This window comes from Podarcis cretensis (assembly GCF_951804945.1).
Source record: "Podarcis cretensis genome assembly, chromosome: 3".
Lineage (NCBI taxonomy): Eukaryota > Metazoa > Chordata > Lepidosauria > Squamata > Lacertidae > Podarcis > Podarcis cretensis.
In genome coordinates, this window is record NC_137172.1 from 1,504,757 (window position 1) to 1,528,089 (window position 23,333).

The following is a 23,333-nucleotide window of genomic DNA, read 5'->3' on the forward strand; positions in this document are numbered from 1 at the left end:
TCTGTTCATCTTGGAAAACCTTTCCCAATAGCTCTTTCACTTGCAAATCCTTCCAGTTGGTCTGGCAAATTTCTGTTAACCCCTAACCAGACCTGCCAAATGAGCATCTTTTGTGTATCAATAGGTATTTACCATTTCAAAGGAATGGCCCAGACTAGCCAGGAAACCAGGCCAGAAAACTCATACCCATGCTCCAAAATCCTAAAGATGCCAAATCACACAGCATTCCTTTGTCTTACATATATTGCCCTTTTTCCAAGCTCAGAAGCTAGGGAAGGTATCATCCATAACCTTCTACAGTTGTACCTTGGTTCTCGAATTTAATCCGTTCCAGGAGTCCGTTTGACTCCCAAAACAGTTCGAAAACCAAGGTGCAGCTTCCGATTGGCTGCAGGAGCTTCCTACAGCCAACCAGAAGCTGCGGAAGACGTTCGGCTCCCAAAAATTGTTCACAAACTGGAACACTTACTTCCAGGTTTGCGACGTTTGGGAGCCGATTTGTTCGAACACTAAGCCATTCGACAACCAAGGTACCACTGTGCTGTGTTGGAACTCATCATTTCAGAGTCAAGGGGCCATGCTAACTCTGGTTTCTGGCTGGAAACTAAGGCAGACCTGGTGGACAGAAGGTTCCAGTTTGGTGGAGGAACTTCCAGCCTACAAAAACTCACGCCACAATAAACTAGTTCATCTCCATCGCAGCCAAGTCGCTCATTTTCTCTAGAAGCACCACTGATTAGGTATAGTCCTGTGCTGCAGTTTGAAAACAACACACTTCAATTAGAGACGTAAACCCAGAGTTTATGCTTCCCCTTCAGCAAAGAGTTTTAGCTTGGTGCCACTTAAACTGTCTAGATGCCAGCCTTGCCTAACCTGGTGTTCAGGACTACAACTCCCATCCGTCCCAGCCGGCAGGTCTACGATGGTCGAGGCTGATGGGAGTTGTAGTCCAAAATGTCTGGAGGGCACCAGGTTGGACAAGGCTGGCACAGACAGTTTCCAGAGAAATGGACTTTCAATGCAGGGGTATTTTCTGGCAATGAGGGGTGGGGAGAAGGAGGAGGTGGCAGCTGGCTGCCATGGTCTGAAGTTCACCTGGCAGGAGGGAAGCTATTTGGGACACAATTACTGGTGTAATCTTTAGCCTGGATATCACGTAGCCTCGGGTCCCATTACAGAAGCACCTGCTCTGGTTTCAGAGCCCAGTTGCTGCCAAGAGAACACAAGATACCTGCAACTCCAGCCTACAGAGAAAGCACCTGAGCACGGCCCTCAGTTTCTTTCCATGAAGTTTATTTTGTGTGTTAGTATGAAAATAAATGTCTAAAACATCATAAAAGAGCATGATTTATTTTTCTCATCAATGAATGTTATCCAATTCCGAACATATTGCGCACCAGTCTTCTTTGCAGTACGCCTGTATAATTTGTTAATTTTGACATTGTTTTTGTAAGAAATTATTTCCCAAGCATGGAGCCTGCTTTTCCCAGAAATGCTGCGCACTATGTTGACGTCTTCATCCAGCTATTCACGCCAACCCCGAGAACCTGCTCCTGGACCATCAGCACTGCTTCACATCCCACAAGTGTGCACAGGCAACTCCCCATTTGAGCACGACTGGCATGCATGCACCAATTTCGGCACTGCAAGGGGGCGGGGGTGGAGCAGGGTGGGATTGGTGCCCAGAACGCAACCCCTGTGAAAATGGGGAGTTGCCTGTTTGCGAAATTTGGATTATTTTTTTTTGCCTCGGTGCATAACTTTGCACTTGTTTACACTAAATTTGCTGCCCCATTTACTCATTTTGGAGAGGTCCTTTTGGAGCTTTTCACAATCCTTTTTTCCCTTTAAGAACCCTGAACCATTTAGCATCATCAGCCATCTTAAGTCACCTCGCGACTCAACCCCAGCAAAGACCACAGCAACTCAGAAGTATAAATAATTACATCACAGAGGTAAGGCTCGTTAGAAGTCAATGAAAAATCATGCCAATCTCCTCTCTTCTTTATAAAAGTGTTGGTTAAAATGTAAAGGTAAAGGGATCTCTGACCATTAGGTCCAGTCGTGGCAGACTCTGGGGTTGCGGCGCTCATCTCGCTTTACTGGCCAAGGGAGCTGGTGTACAGCTTCCGGGTCATGTGGCCAGAATGACTAAGCCGCTTCTGGCGAACCAGAGCAGTGCACAGAAACGCTGTTTACCTTCCCACCAAAGTGGTACCTATTTATCTACTTGCACTTTGAAGTGCTTTCGAACTGCTAGGTTGGCAGGAGCTGGGACCGAGCAACAGGAGCTCACCCTCTTGCGGGGATTCGAACCGCTGACCTTCTGATCGGCAAATCCTAGGCTCTGTGGTTTAACCCACAGTGCCACCCGTGTCCCAGTAAAAGTGTTGGTTACAAAACAGCAAATATAAAAATCCAAGTCTATTTTACTGGGGGCGTGGGGTGGGATTATATTTCCCTGCAGAAAAACCACAAATATTTCACAGTAAATGCAGACCTTTGCTGTTTCAATGCCATTTCAAGTAAGTCTTATGCAGTCTCTCCAAGTGCAGCTTTGAGCTGAGCTTCAAACTGTTTTATTCTGTCTCTGTAATAGGGCACTGTTCTTACCGATTTTTTTCCTTTAATTAATTTGTATTTAAAAATACTGCAGAATTGATTTTGCAAGCCTCTGAGAGAATTTTTATTGCTGGGCAGCCATATAAAGCAAAGCACAGCAAATAGCTGTTCCACAGCCAAGCGACAGAAACTGCCTTTTGATGAGGCGTCCTCCCAGCTATCATCTCTTTGCAGAATTAGGAGCGCGGCAGAGCTTCAAGGCTCAAGTGCCAGGAGTGCCAAGTGTCTCTCGCTCAAGCCTGTCCTGCAATAATGCCCCTCCTAATTAGCCACGTTCAATTACTAAGCCCATCGTAAATCAGCCAGAAGCAACATTTTCTTTAGCCGGAAGACAGCAAAACCAAACCTCTCTCGGTCAGGATGAAAACACAAGTCTGTCAGTAGATATACGCAACCCTTTCAAAGGACTCATGTTTCCAGAAGCATCTCAGGGCCAGATGGAAGGTTAACTTGAGCCTGGGCTGAAGTCTGAATTCAAAACATGGTAACAGATACTCCTCTCCTCCTTCTAGATCAGGCTTCCCTAACCTGCGGCCCTCCAGATGTTTTTGGCCTACAACTCCCATGATCCCTAGCCAGCAGGACCAGTGGTCAGGGATGATGGGGATTGTAGTCTCAAAACATCTGGAGGGCCGAGGTTGAGGAAGCTTGTTCTACAGGCTACGACAGGAGTAGCCAAAGTAAGGCCCGGGAGCCAATCGCCTTCTAAATCCGGCCCACAAATCATCGTGTTTTTACATGAGTAGAATGTGTGCTTTTATTTAAAATGCATCTCTGGGTTATTTGTGGGGCATAGGAATTCGTTCATTTTTTCCCTTCAAAATATAGTCCTACAAGGTCTGAGGGACAGTAGACTGGCCCCCTGCTGAAAAAGTTTGCTGAGCCCTGGGCTATGGCATCACACAGGCAAAAGTTAACCCACGAGCTAAACCAGGGGTCGGCAACCTGCGGCCTATGGGCCACAAAGGGCCCATGGGGGGTCATTTAAATGGCCCATGAGCCGCCTCCGAACTGAGCTGCCCGCTATACCGGAAATTGCGTCTGCGCAGACATGATCCGGCCCACGGAGCGATCTCCATGAGAGTGAACTGGCCCAGGCGAAGTAAACCTTGCTGACCCCTGAGCTAAACATAAAAACATGAGAAAAGCCTGCTGGGTCAGGCCAATGGCCCATCTAGTCCAGCATTCTGTTCTCACAGCGGCCAACCAGATGCCCAGGGAAAACCCTCAAGGAGGATCAGAGCACAAGTGTGTTTCCCTCCACCGTGGTTTCCAGCAACTGTTAGTCCAGGCATAGGCAAACTCAGCCCTCCAGATGTTTTGGGACTACAACTCCCATCATCCCTGAGCACTGGTCCTGTTAGCTAGGGATGATGGAAGTTGTAGTCCCAAAACAGCTGGAGGGCCGAGTTTGCCTATGCCTGTGTTATTCAGATACACTGCTGCCTCTGAGCATGGAGGCCCAGCCCAGCCATCTTGTATAGAGACCATGGATAGACTTACATTCCTCTTTTAAAGCCATCTAGTTTTCTGGCTTTCAGCCACCTGCACAAGTGAGTTCCACAGTTTGTCCTTCATCTGAAGATCACAGGGCAGTTTACAACATAAAAACACAAAATTCATAATAGCAAAAAACCCCAACAACCTAGTATCAAAACTATCAACCCACCCTCCAAGCTCTGAGCTAGAAAGGGGTACCCATGGGCTGGATGCTAAGCTATGAAACATTTTGCATTTGATAGTAGGCCTGGACTGTGGCAGGTGTGCACTACCCTTATCAGCGATCTGTTCCTGTAAAAATAATTAGACTATTTGCGACTAACGACTAAACATTTGCAAGAGTGACACCTCTGCTTTGTGCCCCTCGTGTATCTGGAGTTTAAGAGAGGACCACTGCAAACAGCCCAAAACAAGTTCCCACTGCCTCCAGTCTTTCTTTTCCCAACACAGAATTGAAACTGCTCCAGGCCTGGCCTTCATTCTAAACCTGCTTGGAACTATATTAATACACGCAACCCTTCTATAGCTGCTGGCAAACAATGCACATTGGCTAGGATGCAGGATTTCCAAGAAACCCCCCATTTCCAAGGCAGGTTTCTTGTCCCTTTGGATGGAAACCTGGGACTGAAATGTGTGTGTGGCCTGATGGAAGTTTCAGAAGCCAGAGGTTGCTGAATTATACAATTTCAAGGAGCCAGGGTGCTCCAAAGAGGAGGGAGACAGTCTTGTGCAGGAGGAGGAATCATGGGGTACAAAGCTTGCTGGTCAAGATCCACAGCTTATGCCATTTGTTCTGCCTACTGCATCCCCACATCCAGCCCATTTTTGCACAGCCAGATGCCACTCTCTGGTCTCCCCAGGTACAACTAGGTTTAGCTCTGCCCCGTAACCTCATCAGGCATCACTGGCTTTTGCCTGCAGAATTTTTGTAAAAGAAGAAGAGAGAGATGTATTGAGCCCAGCACTCTGTTGTTGTTTAGTCGTGTCTGACTCTTCGTGACCCCCTAGACCAGAGCACGCCAGGCCCTCCTGTCTTCCACCGCCTCCCGCAGTTTGGTCAAACTCATGCTGGCAGATTCAAGAACACTGTCCCACCATCTCGTCCTCTGTTGTCCCCTTCTCCTTGTGCCCTCCATCTTTCCCAACATCAGGGTCTTTTCCAGGGAGTCTTCTTTTCAGGATCTGTCCTTCCAGTGAGCACTCAGGGCTGATTTCCTTCAGAATGGAGAGGCTGGATCTTCTTGCAGCCCATGGGACTCTCAAGAGTCTCCTCCAGCACCCATAATTCAATTTGCTTGCACAGAGGCAACCCACACCTGATGCAATGCAACTGACCCACGTCCAAGAGGAGGCCTCCTGCTCCCTACTAGGGGAGAAACTGCTGGATTCTCTTTTGTCCCAAAGGGAGCCAGATGGGGAGAAGACGGTACTTGCATGCAAGTGAAGCAGCCCTGCCCAAAGCCCTGTGGCATTTTTCTCTGGGGCTGCAGCACATGATGCTGGCCTCCTAGCATGTCAGCAAGAGGCGGCAGCGGCTGCCAAGTGGCAAGCTCGAGGGAGAGCCATTCCCAGCTCTCCGTCCTTTGTGCGCATTGCAGAAGCACATCAAAGGCCTCAGACTGCCGGAGCCGCAAGACTTTAATCATTCTGCTGGGATCCCAGAGGAGGAGAGCAGGCAGAGCAGTCAACGCCGCTGAAATGCAGATTCTGGGCTGAGCCAATCCCCTCCGTTCAAAGCTCTGCCTGGGAAACGGCTTCAATTGTGGCCCCATTTAGATTCACACTCCAGAGTCACCTTTGTTCAACCTTGCTCACTATAGTGCAAAAATATAGATGGTCCTAATAAAAGGTGTGCCATATCACTGTGGCTACCTGTCATTTTTGTTTCTCCTCTTTTTCGGAGACCTGCAGAAATAGGTTTGCTCTGCCGGATCTTTCAGAAGGAGGCCCTTTTTGCTGGCCCATGTCAGGGATGAAACCTGCTGCTCTTTATTTGCCGTCTGTCAGACCATTTTAGATTTCACTGCTTGCCATTTTTTAATGGACTGCACTTTGCTTTCCAACCGTTCGAAATGCTTTATAAATCAGCATAAAAAACATGCTAAATAAAAATTAATTTAGCCTTGAAAGCCAAGGTTTGAGTCTTCAAAATCCTCCTTTTCCACCGAGTGCTGTTGCATTCATGCCCTGCTTGTGGTCTTCTTCTCGGTCACTGTGGGAAGCAGGAAGACTAGACAGGCCTTTGGTTTGATCCAGCTGCACAAGGTTCTTCTTAGGATCAAGGCTTTTGACAAGGCAAAAGCATAGATTTTTTTTCCAGGACTGCAGAGAACAAAGGAATGGTGTCTACATGGGCTGCTTTCCCTGTGTTGAAGCTCTAGGTATGTCAGGAACAGCCAAGGTGGTCCGGACCTTGCCCCAGGTAGGAGAAGACCACAAACTGATTTCATTAGAGGCCTCTGTGTGAGAAAACTTAAGTAGTAGTTCTGTACAACCTCTGAGAATTGCCAGGCTGCTGCTGCTGCTCATCCTTCAAGCCATACTGACAGAACCATAGAATTGTAGAGTTGGGAGGGACCCCATATCTCAGTTTCTGAGATATGGTAGCTAGGAGCTAAATGGCACCTTAAACCCCGGTTATGGGCACAACAACAGAATGGCTAGGCGTAAAAGAAGTAAAAGTAAAATAACTGCAAACAGAAAACCCCTGAAGTAGATTTCTCCATATCACCCCCCCCAAAAAAAAACCCACCTCCACTGAGAGGTCGTACCTTTAACCATTTCAGGCTATTTCTTTCATATGGAAGCCATTGACAAATTACATTGCCACATCTCTCTCACAATCACATGGGGGCGGGGGGAGGAGGAAGGGAATAAATGAAAATATTTTTATTGGATGTGGCAAGCTCTCTGTGGCCATGATCCAAGGAGCCACTTCAGGCACACTCAAGGGTTTGAACATGCCCAGCAGGACTTGCCATACCATGAAGTGCTTTTGCGTTCTCTCTCCTAAGGCGGGTATACCACCATTGCATATCCACTCAAAATGACTGAGAGCACTTGTCTGCCTTATGGAAGTGTTTTAAGGATTACAGAAATAACCTGAAGTATGCCACAGAAATGCCAAGCGTTCATCCTGAAATAGATGGGCGAGCTTGCATCCCAGCTCACCCTTGCCTGAAGGATGCTGCATCTAGGCAGTTTGCCTGAACTTTCACGCAACGCAGATAGAGGATCACTCAACTGGGAGCCTTGACAAGTCCTACCAGCTCTTCAGATACAATTCAGATTCGTGACACAATTCTGTGCCAGCATTCTCATATCCTTAGTGTTTTCGAAGAATGCTCTGAGTCAGAGCCACTGATCCTTCAAGCCGGTGTCCACGCAAACTGGTCTGCCACAAATATGGACTCAAAAGCACCTTGGCTATACTTCTTCTTTGGTGATCCCTCGTAGTCGAGTAAGATTGTCTTCCATAAACATGGTTTTAACAATGAGTCTGTAAGTGACTGTGGAGGCCAATTCTGGACCCACACGTCCTTCCACAGTGGGGACATTGGTTTACGGGCGGGAGTTGATCACGGTGTGGATTTGCCAAGCGGGCCTTCCTCTTAGCACGTTTCTCCCTTGCGTCCTGAGTTCATTAAGTGGATGGCTGTACCACTCTGCTCGCTGAAGCTGTTTAGCACCATGCAATGTGAATTTGCTGGCCAGGACCCAACCAGTCAAATTTTTTTTTGAGGGGGAGGCAAGCACCAGCTTGCTACATGGAGCTGTCCCAAATGCATATCAGGCTCCCATCCCATATATATAATGGGTGGTATTCAACTAAGGTTTACTCAGAATAAACCCACTGAAATTAACTAGAATCATAGAGCTGTAGAGTTGGAAGGGACCATGAGGGTCACCTTGTCAGGAATCATTTTGGCCCCGAATGTGGGGTCCGAACCCGCAACCCTGAGATTAAGAGTCTCATGCTCTGCCGTCTGAGCTATCTGGGAAGGTCCTCGCTAGATGCATTAACGTCAGTGGGTATACACCAGGCCCAGGCAAACTGGCCCTCCAGATGTTTGGGACTACAATTCCCATCATCCCTGACTACTGGTTCTGTTAGCTAGGGATGATGGGAATTGTAGTCCCAAACATCTGGAGGGCCAGAGTTTGTCTATGCCTGGTATACACCAAGTAAAACCTAGAGTTGAATGCTGACCATAGTCATGAACCAAGAAAGAACATCTTCCATTTTAATTCTGAAATGACATTTCCTATATTTCTAAAATGACACCTTGGCCAATACTTGGCTTCTTTTTCTTACCATACCCTCAAGCCCAATAATCTTTATTGAACATAACACGGAAATGAGTTCTTCAAAGCTTGCTACCTACTCTGTAGCTCTGAGCTGGTCCTCCTCAGAGAACATTATCCTGTTGATGCTTTAATTTGTTTTTATCTCAGTGGACCAACACATCTTGGACTGAGCAGAGGAGAGGATATCGGGGCCAACATGAACTCAGTCAACCCACAGTTGCAAGGAAGCAGCTTGACTGGTCTGGATACTGCCCAAGAAAGTATTTATATCTTACTGAGTATGACTACTAGCAACCTGGAGGAACTTGTGTTTCATGTATCAGATGCTTGGTGGGCCCTGAGTTGACCACATCAGGAGTCACATGCTCCCAAGGCATTTCATAGTATGTTATTGTGCTTGCAGAGTTTTAAATGGCACACAGAGCCAAAATAATCACAAACCCCTCAAAAATAATGCCCTTTCCCTTTAATTTTTTTTTTAAAGCCCCTTCATCCTTCCAACTGGGATACATAATAATAATAATAATAATAATAATAATATACCCTGCTCATCTGGCTGGGTTTCCCCAGCCACTCTGGGCGGCTTCCAACAAAGTATTAAAATACAATAACATATTAAACATTAAAAGCTTCCCTAAACAGGGCTGCCTTCAGATGTCTTAGTTGGATTAGTTGTAGTTTCAGGGTCACCTTCAAAGGTAGCCCCAGGTAAAGCACATTGCAGTAGTCCAAGAAGGAGATAACTAGAGCATGCACCATTCTGGCGAGACAGTTTGCGGGCAGGGAGGGTCTCAGCCTGCGTACCAGATGGAGCTGATAAATAGCTGCCCTGGACACAGAATTAACCTGCACCTCCATGGACAGCTGTGAGTCCAAAATGACTCCCAGGCTGCGCACCTGGTCCTTCAGGGGCAAAGTTACCCCATTCAGGACCAGGGAGTCCTCCACACCCGCCTGCCCCCTGTCCCCCAAAACAGTACTTCTGTCTTGTCAGGATTCAAGCTCAATCTGTTAGCCGCCATCCATCCTCTAACCACCTCCAGGCACTCACACAGGACCTTCACCGCCTTCACTGGTTCAGATTTGAAAGAGAGGTAGAACTGGGTGTCATCCGCATATTGATGAACACCCAACCCAAACCCCCAGAACGCAAAATGAAGCAACCACATCATAAAGAGCAATGCTTCTGCATACCAGTTGCTGGAAACCACAGTGGGTGTGGGGCATCAAGAATGTTCTTGTGTTCAGGTCCTGCTGAACGCAAGAAGAGCATCTGCTGGATCAGGCATTGATGCCCACAGATGCCCATTACGGGAAACCTGCAAGCAGATCATATCTACCACTCCCCAGTTGCAATCTCACCGCCCTCTTTTCAATCAGCTTACGTTTCTAAGTTGTTTTCAAAGATAACCTTGCAGAGAACATGCTGCAAAAACCCAACCGGTCCAAGTGTCATTGGCAGGCAGCTACCAGCCAAACATGTCCAACTGCCTTTCCCACATCCTCAGGCCTCAACCATCGAAAGACAGCCAACAGCACTGGGTCAAATAGCACCCTGGACGCCTCCACTAATAGAACTGCACTAAACGTGGAGTGTGTGTGGTTTGGGAGCTGCATGGTAAGGGAAAAAACAATGCTGTCCAGGGTTGTAAAGGCTGCGGAGAGAAAAATTGGGTGCACTCTCCCATGGATCAAATCTATGCTTCCAGGTGCCATAAGAAAGCTGCAGAGATAGCGCAGGATAGTGCGCACCATGGAAATGATCTCTTTCAGCTTCTGCCTTCTGGAAGAAGGTACAGGGTTATAAAGACTAGGACTAGCCGCCTGAGAAACAGTTTCTATTCAAATGTGATTTTGGTTTTAAACGCAGTATAAGGTAGTCTCTATGGGAGTATATTGTATTTAATTATGGGGTATCAGAGTTTTTAGGGGGCTAACCAGGCTGGGATAGCAGGCTTGTTGGTTTCTGAATGTCTGATGTAGATTTTCAATTTTGTTCTTCTGTATGGGACAATGACAATAAAGATTATCGTATCGTATCGAATCGAAACTTGGCGCAAGAGATGCAAATGACATTCTATTAAAAATGACTTGCAAAAATGTCACAGGATGCCGCTGAGGGCTGAATGGACATATCTCACTGGATATATCCTCAATGCACCAAGCTCCTAAACACTTGGGAAAGGCAGTCACCATTTTCCTGGCAGTGCCCACACACTCATGCTTGGCCATTTGTGCTAGGATCACATGCAAACCACGTGTGTGAGAAATTAAAGATACAAAAAGAGAAAAATTACGTGGGCTCCCTGATTTGTGGTCCAGTGGCCTGTGAGTTTCATTCAGGTGGTCCATGGTGTGCCTGCAGATGCACAGTTGAAGGCAGGAGATGGCACATCCCTTGCATTACAGTAGTACCTCTGCTTACGGATTAAATTCTTTTCGGGGTGCTGTGCACACCTCAAAAAAATCTGAAACTAGAGGCGCTGCATCTGCACATGTGCATGGCATGCAGAGCACTTCTGCGCATGCGGTGAAAGCCGGAAGTATACACTTCCAGGTTTGCCGCGGCCGTAACCCGAAGATTCTGTGACCAGGAGGTTACGCAACATGTGGTACCATTGTATTCATATTTATTTCCGACTGTATTTTTATTGCTTCCTTCATTTCTTAGATTGTAATTATGAGGTTAGAATTTGAACTCAACGGAACTTAAATTTTAACGCAATAGACTGCAATATATAATCACGTCAACGGCTACAGTCGTCTTCACATCCCACATGGCAACTCTGAAATAAGCACCAGCCACATCAGATGGAAAATCCCCCGGCCCTGAGTCCTCTGAGATACATCTGGCTCCATCAGCCATCGGATCCAGACTATCATAACAAGTCCCTGCGCCCCTTACAGAGGAAAAAGGCTGCTGATAGCCTAAACCTTGACGCTGGTCTGACAATGACAAAGGACTGCGTGTTAAAAGTTCTCCGCTTTCCAACACCCTTCCCTCTTCCCTGCCTGAGAAAAAGCAGATCAATAGCATGTCCTGCCACGTGCGCCAGGCCAATAACGTATTGGGACAGCGCCACGGTTGTCATGGCAGCCACAAAGTGTGCCACCCTGTTCCGTAGGACAGCAGTTCAGGGGCACTCAGTGCCACATCCCAGACAATCTCCTTCTGCTCAGGAGAGAGACCAATGGGCAGAGGAGCGCGAAGGACGCTCAGAACCCCCAGCCTGTTCTCAGAGCCCAACACAAGGGACAGACACTCAGAGAGCTGGCCGCCTCCTGGAAAAGAGGCAGGGGGGGTTGTTTTAGTTAAATAAATTGTTTAAATTGTTATTAAGGAAATGGTTATTTTTCTCCAATAAAGTACAGCAGAAAAGTTGCCCAAATATGAACAATAATTTCATAATTATCTGTCTATGTATTTCTAATGGTATAACCAAATCAGTAATTTTTGTTATAACTGTAAAAACTACTCTGAAAATTTATGACTCCAAAAACAAAAGCTTCATCTGGTTGTAAATATTAAGATTATACCAGCAAGGTTGAACCTTTCTGTAAAAAAATGAATTTAATCAAGTCTTACTGACTAGTGATTTAAATCGATTTCATTTAAATCAAATCCACCCTGCTTGGGGGCTTCGTACAAGTTTGGGTTCTGGCAGGTTGCAGCAAAATCACCTTGGCAACAGCATCCTTTGATTCACGTCAGAGGACCTGATGGAGGCAGGAGCTGAAATGCCTGACTGTTAAAATTTAATCTCCGTTTTGTCAGCCACTGAAATAAAACAAATATTTGAAGTTCCTACGTGGAAATCGTTCAGTTTCCACGATGATCAAAGGTATTTCCCTGAGCAAACTGCAGCGAAGCAGAGCAGGAGACCTTGAACAGCTCCTGGCTCATCTCTCAACCGGGAGGAAAAGACTGCACATGCAAGATGAGGAGGAAGCCAGTTTTGCTGAACTCCTGTATTACCTGCTCCTTTCTGCATCTACGCACGCACAACAGTTCTAGCAGCCCCCCAATGTCACTGAGGTCCAGCTTCCTCAGGAGATGCCCCAAATCGTTTCTCAACCTAAAGGTGAACTGATGATGGAGCAAGCATGGCATGCCAAAGTTTGGGATTTTTATGCGGGTAAACTGTGGCTCTCCTCCCCTACTCAGCCACAAGCTCACCAGGTGACCTTAAGACAGGTCAGCAAGAAAACAGGTCCCTCCTGCAAGGAACCTACAAATAAAAAAATGACACAACTGCAATGTGCTGCATGTGGAAAGAGCAAACACAGCGCAATAATGCACCTTACAGGGAAATAGTCAAGCTAAGCAGCTACCTGGAACTTCTCAGAAGAAGAGCAGCTTATACCAGGGGTGAGCCAAAACTCTTCTCGCTATTTGTGGGCTGCAACTGGGGGAGGAATTTTACCAAACACTCTGCATGGGCCCACTGCAAACATTTTAACATTTCCTCACCAGTTGCTTTAACTATAGCATTAACTATATAGTTCAAGCTCTGGTTTTCCCAGTAGTGATGTATGGATGTGAGAGCTGGACCATCCAGAAGGCTGATTGCCAAAGAATGGTTGCTTTTGAATTCTGGTGCTGGAGGAGACTCTTGAGAGTCCCATGGACTGCAAGAAGATCAAACCTCTCCATTCTGAAGGAAATCAGCCCTGAGTGCTCACTGGAAGGACAGATCCTGAAGCTGAGGCTCCAAGACTTTGCCCACCTCATGAGAAGAGAAGACTCCCTGGAAAAGACCCTGATGTTGGGAAAGATGGAGGACACAAGGAGAAGGGGACGGCAGAGGACGAGATGGTGGGACAGTGTTCTCAAAGCTACCTACATGAGTTTGACCAAACTGCGGGAGGCAGTGGAAGAAAGGAGGGCCTGGCGTGCTCTGGTCCAGGGGGTCACAAAGAGGCGGACATGACTAAACGACTAAACAACAACAAAACAACACCAGTTGCTCCATCTCCTTGATCATTTTGCTTCCCCTTTTCGGAGCCTTTCCAGGTCTTTAATGTCTTTGTTTGAGGTGAGGAGACCAGAACAGTACACAGTACTTACCATTCCCATCCAATTTGGTTTCAGAGTGGCCTTCCCCTTGTCCAGGCATAGGTAAACTCAGCCCTCCAGATGTTTTGGGACTACAACTCCCATCATCCCTAGCTAACAGGACCAGTGGTCAGGGATGATGGGAGTTGTAGTCCCAAAACATCTGGAGGGCTGAGTTTTCTTATACCTGCCCATGTCCCTCTCTAATGAAATTTCCTTATTGCTTTTGCTCTTTCAAGTTTGCTGGAGGGAGGATGATGGAGATGGAGACTTCCTGCCTGCCTTCCCAGCACAACGGGCCCCACCCAGGCTCCTTCGCTGCCTGCCTATCGGCGGGCAACAAAGACAGCTTTATCCCAGCATGCAGTTAACCAACTTGAACTATGCATGCTTAATGACACTACAGACCATTTTATTGTTCCACAGTCTGCTTATTGTGCACTTATTGTTCCTGCTCTGTTTGCGAAACCTTCCTGGGTGCATGTATTCAATGAAAGGCAGGACAGAGCAAACACCGTGGCTAGACAGTAATAAATAAGAGGCAGCAAGCTACCTACCGACAGACGGAAGAGGGAGGATATTAGTGTACAAAATCAATTCCGGAAACCGGTACTATTCTATCCAAGGAGACGGAGGCAGGTGGGCTGGGCTCAAGAGAGGCAAGGAGATGGACAAGAAGAGCGAGAAATGTCACACTCACCTCCCTTCTCCGATTATCGGAACCCCCCCCCCCAATAAAAAAACCCTCTCTGGTTACAGACATTCAAAAGAGGATCACCAGTCTGGTAGCTTAGACCTGAAAAAATCCATCATGCTTCACGCGGGATGTTTCACACTTTACACCCAATTCGGAAAAGTATCAATCTTGCAACACGCAAAAAGGAATTTCCCAAATGGGCCCCCAGAAAGTCAGAGGAGAATGGTGGGGAGGTGCTGGTCGCCTGCGCAGATCTGCTCATAAATTAAAAGTCAGCCAGACTGCCCAGCTAATTACAGCTCACTTAGCAAGAAAAGGGCAGTTTACTCCAATGCACCTCTGGCTGCTTGCTCATCTAAGAACGCTTCCCCAGGGAAGGTGCATTGCTCAGTGGGTGCAGCGCCTGAATCACACCCAGGTTCAACCCACACCATCTCCAGGCAGATTCCTTGTCTGAAGCCCCAGAGACCCACTGCAAGTCAGTGCTGCACTAGATGGACCAGCGCTCTGACTCAACAACAGGTAGCTTCCAAGGCACCTCTGTAGGAACAATATCCAGGTAGTGCTAGAAAAGTCCCTGGAAAGAAACCCTGGAAAGCCACAACCAACATTCCCTGACCTGTTCCTCTGCAGTCGTTGCGGCACTGCAGTTCCCATCAGCCCCAGCCAGGCTCACCAAAGGACCATGAAATTGTGCAGCCTAACCCTCTGCAGTGCAGGGATGTCAACTGAAGCTTCCATGACAGGTGACCATCCGAACTCTGCTTAAAAACCTCCAGGGAAACAGAGTCCGCCACCTCCCGAGGGAGACCGTTCCACTCTCAAACAGCTCTGACTGTTGGAAAATTATCCCCGGTGTTTAGTCAGAATCTCCCTTCTTGCAATTATTAGCCATTGGTTTGGGTTCTATTCTCCGGAGCAGGAGACAACAAGCTTGCGCCATCTTCCCTGGGGCAGCCTTTCAGATGACTATCCTATCTCCTCTCAGTCTCCTCTTTTCCAGCCTAAACATACCAAACTCCTTCAACCGCTCCTCATACGGCTTAGTTCCCAGACTCTTGAACCTCTTGGTTGCCCTCCTCTGCACACCTTCCAGCTTGTCCACATCCTTCTTAAGTTGTGGTGCCCAGAACTGGACACAGGACTCCAGGTGGGGTCTGACTAAGGCAGAAGAGAGCAGTACTATTACTTTCCTTGATACAGACACTCAACTTCTGTTGATACAGCCTAGTATAGCATTCACTTTTTTTGGTGCTGCACCACATGGTTGGCTCATGTTAAGCTTGTGGTCTACTAAGGCCCCCAGATCCTTTTCACACATGATGGGAGTTGTTACAAGTTGTAGTCTAGCATTATCTGGAGAGCCACAGGTTCCTCACTCCTGGTTTATATCCCTGCTCCACGTGAGGCACTCAAGGTGGCTCACAAGAAGATGAAAGACACACACACATCAATAAAGAGGCACACTACAAAAAATTCCCAGGAGACAGGCAGACAATATAAATCAAATACTGTCAAGGAAACAGGCTGCCAGAAAAGTCAAACAAGAATAGACTCTAAGAGCCAACCAAAGGCTTGCCAGGACAAAGCACTTCGTCTTGGAATGTCACCAGGAAAGGAGACAAAATGCATCTCCAAAGTGCAGGCAGGGCAACTGAGAAGGACCCATCTGATCGCCCCGCAGGGCCTAAACTCTTTCCTAGCACATGTTGTGGGGGCCAAGGATGGAGAAGCTGGCTGCAAGCAGATTTAACTCACAAGGGCCCACGACAGGTTGGCCACATGACCACCAGAAGGAGACACACAATATCACCAAAAGGAAGCCAAGTCAATAGGCTGATGCAATCGTATCATCATCTCTACGACCACCCTGCCCTCCCTCAAAACCCACATTGACCACAGCCTGGGTCTGCAGTATATTACACAATGCAGCTGAACTATTATTATTTTTGTGGTGGTGAGGGGAATGGGACACCTCAATTATAACCTCAAGATAAAGGTAAAGGGACCCCTGACCATTAGGTCCAGTCGTGGCCGATTCTGGAGTTGCGGCACTCATCTCGCTTTATTGGCCGAGGGAGCCAGCATACAGCTTCCGGGTCATGTGGCCACCATGACTAAGCTGCTCTTGGTGAACCAGAGCAGCACACAGAAACGCTGTTTACCTTCCCGCCAGAGTGGTACCTATTTATCTACTTGCACTTTGACGTGCTTTCAAACTGCTAGGTGGGCAGGAGCTGGGACCGAGCAGCGGGAGCTCACCCCGTCACGGGGATTCGAACCGCCGACCTTCTGAATGGCAAGCCCAAGAGGCTCAGTGGTTTAACCCACAGCGCCACCCACATCCCCTAACCTCAAGATAGCGCATGCCAATCCCCAGCTTGCTCCTTGAGTTGCAGAGAAAGTGGCCCTGCCCAACCTTCCTGGCTAGCTTCCAACCCCAAGTGAGCTTCAAGAAACACCTGCAACATTGCCAACAGCTACCTGTAACCAAAGGTTACAAAAGAGGAAGTCCCTGACCCAATCTCCTTCCCCAGCTATCAGCCATTGCATCACGTATATAATCTTCCATCCTCCCAAGTCTTTGGGATTCTTGCTTACCCACACATCCACCTCCACCTTGCCCTCCTGCCCCCCCAAACACAGAATCACACCCAAGCACCCAGAAGCCTTGCTTTCAGATGTGAATGTGTGATATGTTTGCCCTAGAGCAGTTCATACGTTCTTAAACTGCGCTTGCAATCTCCATCCTAGCTTCCTTCTGTCCAGGTCCCAGGGTGGCTGCCAACGTCTCATCCTTTTCCCTCCTGCAGACCAAAGGATGCTGCTCCTTGGAAATCTTGCACCACAGGTTAAGCATATTTTTAAAAAGAGCAATTTCTCTTTGCCACTGTGCGCCAGTTCCACAGTCCTGGGATCCTCACTCCGTTTGCCACAAGACTATCACCTATCCATCGCTGCATCATCTTCCCTCTTTATAATTTCCTCCTTCCTCTCACTAAAAACAAGAGTCAGGAATTCCAGTAATCCCAGCAGCAAAGACTACGTGGTTCTCTTCTCTCCCCCCGCCACCCACTTTTATCCTTACAACAACTACAAATCCCACAACGATTTGCTCCACATCAAAATAACTCCATCAAAATAAGCTCCACATCAAAATATCTTGCTTGGTGGTGGAGACACACATGACCTTCTCTGAACTGCAAACTGAGATGAAATCCTACAGCCAACGAGACTTCATGTGCGTTAACACCTTCCTGGGTTTGGAGAGGACAGGATAGGAGAGGATTCCTCCTCCCAAGCGCCCTTTTCTCAAACCAGCTGACAGTTGTTTTGCTGAACATAAAGGTAGCACACTAAGGGGAGCAAATTATTTTTAGTCTTGCAGATCCCAAGGGAATGTTAAGAGTGCCGTATATGAGACTGCAGTAGTAAACTGTAAGAAATGCAGGAGCCACAAGCCAGCCCTGTATGTCTGATATTATGGGATGGGCATCTTAATTTGATATTTACATTTGTGGCTTTAATACAACCAGACGGCAAGTGTCCCTGTGTATCTTTCTGAAGTACTGTCATCCTGCCCCTTTCTTCCCTTCACCAAGGGCAGTAGCAGGAGAGCATCTGCTTCGCTGAAGATCCCAGGGTCAAGCCAGGTGGAACTGGGAATATCCTTCATCTGTATAAGGCAGCTTCCTGTTCCTCCGAAAACGGTGCAGTTTCAGAATTTGTTTTTGTGCTGCTTTCCCTGGCATCCGTCCACCATGTGCACAGATTCCTATGTTCCTAAGTGAACAATGATTTATGCCTTACTGAGCCATTACTCAGCCTGCATGTTGGCCCAGCCCTCGTATATCCAGAAACCGAAGACAGGTTTCCTTCTAAAGAGGTCTAGAATATCATTGAAGTGGCCAGGCTCAGAGCCTTAGGTTTCTCTCGGCCTCTCTCACACAGGGCAGAGTTTCTAGTTTCAATGCAGCTGTAGGATTGCCTCCATGGTTGAAGAGGAGTAAACAATGTCTCCAAAGCCAGAAATGGCCACCAAAGTGTTGTGTTTCGCATCACTGTAATGCAGAAGACAGCATCTTAAAAAGCAGAGACATCACCTTGCCAACAAAGGTCCATATAGTTCAAGCTATGGTTTTCCCAGTAGTGATGTATGGAAGTGAGAGCTGGACCATCAAGAAGGCTGATCGCCGAAGAATGGATGCTTTTGAATTCTGGTGCTGGAGGAGACTCTTGAGAGTCCCATGGACTGCAAGAAAATCAAACCTCTCCATTCTTAAGGAAATCAGCCCTGAGTGCTCACTGGAAGGACAGATCCTGAAGCTGAGGCTCCAAGACTTTGGCCACCTCCTGAGAAGAGAAGACTCCCTGGAAAAGACCCTGATGTTGGGAAAGATGGAGGGCACAAGGAGAAGGGGATGATGGAGGACGAGATGGTGGGACAGTGTTCTGGAAGCTACAAACATGAGTTTGACCAAACTGCGGAAGGCAGTGGAAGACAGGAGTGCCTGGTGTACTCTTGTCCAGTGGGTCACAAAGAGTCGGACACAACTAAACAACAATTGTGCAGAAGAGGGAACTGTGCATCCCTCCAAATGTTGTTGGGACTCCTAATTCCCATCAGCCCCAATGAAGCTGAATGTTGGAAGGCTCAGGACAGATAAAAGAATTTATTCCAGCAGTGCACTCCTGTAGGCAGGCATGGCCACCAGACTCGATAGCTTTAAAAGAGCGTTAGACAAATACATGGAGGAGGAGAGGGTCGGACTTTATGAGCCTTGGGGTCCCTTCCAACTCTACAGCTCCACGATTCCACCCCTTCCTCTTGCTAAAAGATTCCCAGCTCTTAAAAGGCAAAAGCTTGGCGTGCAAATTCAACAGAGGCATGGATTCTGAGCCCTGACAACACACAGGTTTTCAGCTGTTGTGATATACCCAGCCTCATATACCTGGGGGCAAAGTGCACATACCTTTGGGAGGAAAGGTGAGGAGACATACACTGAATTTGCTCTGCTACAAGTTAGTCATTATATTTATTTGATTGCTTAGGAATTGCTTGACTTAAGCAAACGGCTTTCCAGTAAACCTAATAAAACCATGTCAAACGCATGCAGATTTTGGGGTGAGGACTGAATGGAGAACACAGATACCAGGGCATGAGAAGATGAAGGTATTGTTGCCACATGCTTATCTTGGTGTTCTCCATATGCTTCCTAATAATAAGAGGCAAAAGCTGCCCCATGAAAAGCCATCGTTTAACACAGCATTCAGCTCTGCTTCGGCTTCTCGGAAACCTCCCACTCGTTCCAGCAACAGCTTGTTCTCATGTCCAAGTGAATGAAGCGAATTGATTGCTCCCCTTAAACTCTCCACCCAGAGGCATCGAGCTGGAAGCCGGAAGAGTGGAGGACTTTGCATCCTGGAGAGAAGTAGGATCCAGAGAGCCAGGGTCACAGGACGGCAGCGTGAGCCTCACGCAGCTCCAGCTTGGACTCTGAACGTTAAGAAGCCAGGGCTGCCGCACAATGCCTCTTTGTTTTGGGGAGTGTGCAAAGGCATGCGTGAGAGGGCAGGGAAATTCCTTGCTTACCTAGAACCCCTGAAGAAAACAGGCAGCAGAGCTCTACAATCCAACCTCGGCTCCGACAGGAAAAAAGGCTTCCCGAAGAGACAAACACTGGGGTGTCTGCTCTAGAAGGCTCTTTTGCTACCAGGAAGTTTCACTTAAGAACATAAAAGGAGCTTGCTGGGCCAGGTCAATGGCCCATCTAGTCTAGTATCATGTTCTCACGGCAGCCAAGCAGATGCCCCAAAGGGAAGCCCACAAGCAGGATTCGAACCCAAGAGCAGCACTCTCCCCACCTGTGATTCCCACCAGCTGGTATTCCGAAACACAGGGCTGTATCCAACAAAGTCCCAGAGCAGATCCGCAACAGCGGAAGACCTGAGAAGCAGAGCTCGCTCCATCAGGAACCTCTTACCCCTGAACTATGCCAGCAGATCATTATCGGAGCAAGTGTTTAGAACAGGGGTCGGCAACCTAAGGCCCATGGGCCACAAGCGGCCCGTGGGGGTCATTTAACCAGCCCATGGACCCCCGCCACCCACTCGGTCAGCTCCCGTGTGCCGCGCTAAACTGGCACGGGGACTGCCTTCCGTGACACTGGCCGGCTTCCCATTGGCTGCAGGAAGCTCCTGAAGCCAATGAGAAGCTGTGCATGCCTCCTCTACGCTAGAAATAGTGTTTGTGCATGCGTGCACACACACACACACTCCAACCCACTGCGCCATCTGCAGGACCGTGAACTGGCCCAAGCCACAAAAACTTTGCCAACCCCTGGTTTAGAATCTGGTGCCTGAGTTTTAATTTTCCTCATCCCGCCCTTTTTCCTTGTGTGCTGTGGGTTTCAGACTGTAAGCCTGAGGGGAGGGACTGTATTGTTTCCATTGGGAGCCTTTTTGGCTGAAGAGCAGGGTGCCAAATGCTCTAAATAAATAAACAAAAGTCATGTATATTAATTTCAAGGAGTCTACTCTGAGTAGAACAAGCCCGGGCTGCCACCCATGCTGTGGAGTTCGATGGGGCTATTGCAATTAAAGACCATCAGATCGGTGTCCCCAGGATAACCTCGTATGAGTATTCAGTTTAAGCTCCAACAACTCTTTAATTGAATCTTGCAGAGTTCAAGTCAATTGCGAAGGAAGCTGCACAGCCCCATCTGCTTGGGGCAAGCTTCTACCCCACAGAAGACACAGGGGGCAGCTGGTGGGGAGGGAATCCTATACCACTCAGTAAACCACAATGTAATTTAGTGGCAAAAAATCAACAGAGTAACTTGAGCACCAGTGAAAGGGCTGGAAATTTTTCCATTACCGGTACCTCGTTTTACCAAATAACATGTTCCACTTCTAGAAATGCCTTGTTTTGTGAAATTAATCTGTTAAATAAATAAAAAAAAGAGTGCAGCAGTCAAGTTGGACAATCTGAAAGTTGTGATTCAATTTTCCAGGTGACCAACCCTTGAAAGCATTCAATATATAATGCACACTAATGTGTTTTATGAATGTGTGTGAACACTTGGGGTTGGATAAGGGAAGCATTAAATTATAAATAATCTAGACATGCCAGTTGGATTCTGATTGATTTAGGATTATTAGAAAATTTTCCAGAAAGTGTCTTATTCAAAATTTCCAGAAACATGCATATCTCTGCCGACTGAATTATGGTCTGTTATAATCACTACAGAATAAATATTCAGATTTTCCAGAAATCAGGTTTCGTTAACAGGATGAATTATTAAATCTGTGTGCATGTGCACTGACTTATCCTTGTGAAAGTATTATTCCGGCTGCCCCAATATGGGTCGGGGCAGGAGCTATATAAATCTTTCTAGACAGGCTTTTGGGTATTTTCCCTGGCAACGAAACCAATGAAAATGAGGTCAGGAGAGAGGGACAAACAACTGTGTTGTGTGTCTAATGAAAGTTTAATCCGGACAGCCTTCACCTTCAACGGAAATTGCCTACACATTATCTGTTTTTTCTTGGTGACCATTACAGTTATAAGCTCCAATTTCCTAACTGAAAAAAATATCTGATTTTGTCCTCAGGCAGCTTAAAGTTCCTAGGTCTCCTGTTATTTGCTTTGTTATTTGCTTTCTTGGAAATCAAAACTGAAGCCCCACAGAAACTACAATTAGGTGGTTAGCCTGTTTTGACAGGGAGAAAAGGATTTTAACAGGCTGTAGCACTGTGAGTCGAGAGACCTTTCAATCTGCTTCTGATCCAATTCACTGATTCTGGCTCTTGCATCTAAGAAGGATATTAGAATATAGAAGGTGGGAAAGGTGCAAAAAAAGGCAACCAAAATGATCAGAAAACCATCTTCACATAATATATACATGGCTAAACTATGGAATCTGATACTCTTAAGATGTTGCAACCACCATCAACTTCAACGGCTTAAACAGACATTTAAGGTAGGGTTACCAGACGCCCCTGTTTCCCGGGGATGGTCCCCAGATTAGCAAATCTGTCCCTGGACAAATTCCGTCTCTGGAATGACCCCAGATTTGCAAATCTGTCCCTGGGAAACATGGCAGTGGCAGTCAGCAGCCCGGAGCCAGCCTGGTAGTGCAGTTGGCTCTGGCTGGCTTCAGGAGCTGCTCGCTGCCATGGCGCCCCCCATTTTTCCTCACCGGAAGTCCTCATATGATGTGTTATGCACAAGACATGTCATATGGGGACTTCTGGAGAGGAAAGGTATTGGGTGCCACAGCAGCGAACAGCTCCTGAAGCCAGCCAGAGCCAACTGCACTACCAGGCTGGCTCCAGGCTGCTGACTGCCGCTGCCACTGCTGAAGGAGAATCGGGGATGTCTGGCAGTATAGATCTCCTTCCCCCTTTGTTTTGACTGATGGGGGGGAGGCTCAAGAGTTGTGGGCGGGCGAGCGTTGCCCAGTTTTTAAAAAACTCTGCGCATTTATGTTTCACAGGGTGCGAAAGGGCTTTGCACCTTTATACAATATGCATGTGTGCTTGGGCCCAGGGTCTTTTGCCTCACCATCCCCACTACTGACTCCCTGTTGCTAGGTAAAGGTAAAGGGAGCCCTGACCATTAGGTCCAGTCGTGGACGACTCTGGGGTTGTGGTGCTCATCTCGCTTTATTGGCCGAGGGAGCCGGCGTACAGCTTTTGGGTCATATGGCCAGCATGACTAAGTCGCTTCTGGTGAACCAGAGCAGCGCACGGAAACACCGTTTACCTTCCCGCCGGAGTGGTACCTATTTATCTGCTTGCACTTTGAAGTGCTTTCGAACTGCTAGGTTGGCAGGAGCAAGGACCGAGCAACGGGAGCTCACCCCGTCGCGGGGATTCGAACCGCCGAACTTCTGATCGGCAAGTCCTAGGCTCAGTGGTTTAACCCACAGCGCCACCTGCATCCCTTGCCCACTACTGACTCCCTGTTGCTACTCAGCTTAAAAAAACACAACAGTGTCCCCGGATTCATTGAAAAAAATCTGGTAACCATAGTTTAGAGAGCATCATGGAGGCTAAAGCTATCAAAAGCTACTACTGTACTCATAATGGCCATTTATGAGCTCCAGTGTCATGTCTCTGAATACCAGATAACAGAAGAAAACAGAA

At 47.5% G+C, this 23,333-nt stretch overlaps 1 protein-coding gene across 2 annotated transcripts in view; it reads right to left on the reverse strand.

Annotated features, from left to right (window-relative positions):
- SELENOI (selenoprotein I) overlaps positions 1–23,333 on the reverse strand; it is a 54,122-nt gene that overhangs the window by 26,859 nt on the left and 3,930 nt on the right. The window contains exon 1 of one of the 2 annotated variants that reach the window (XM_079968890.1): positions 16,905–17,027. The exons of the other annotated variant lie outside the window; for it this stretch is intronic. Within the exon in view, the coding sequence (XP_079825016.1) occupies positions 16,905–16,979 (75 nt within the window). The 5' untranslated portion in view covers positions 16,980–17,027. Of the gene's footprint in view, positions 1–16,904; positions 17,028–23,333 lie in introns of those variants that run through there. 2 annotated transcript variants of the gene reach the window in all.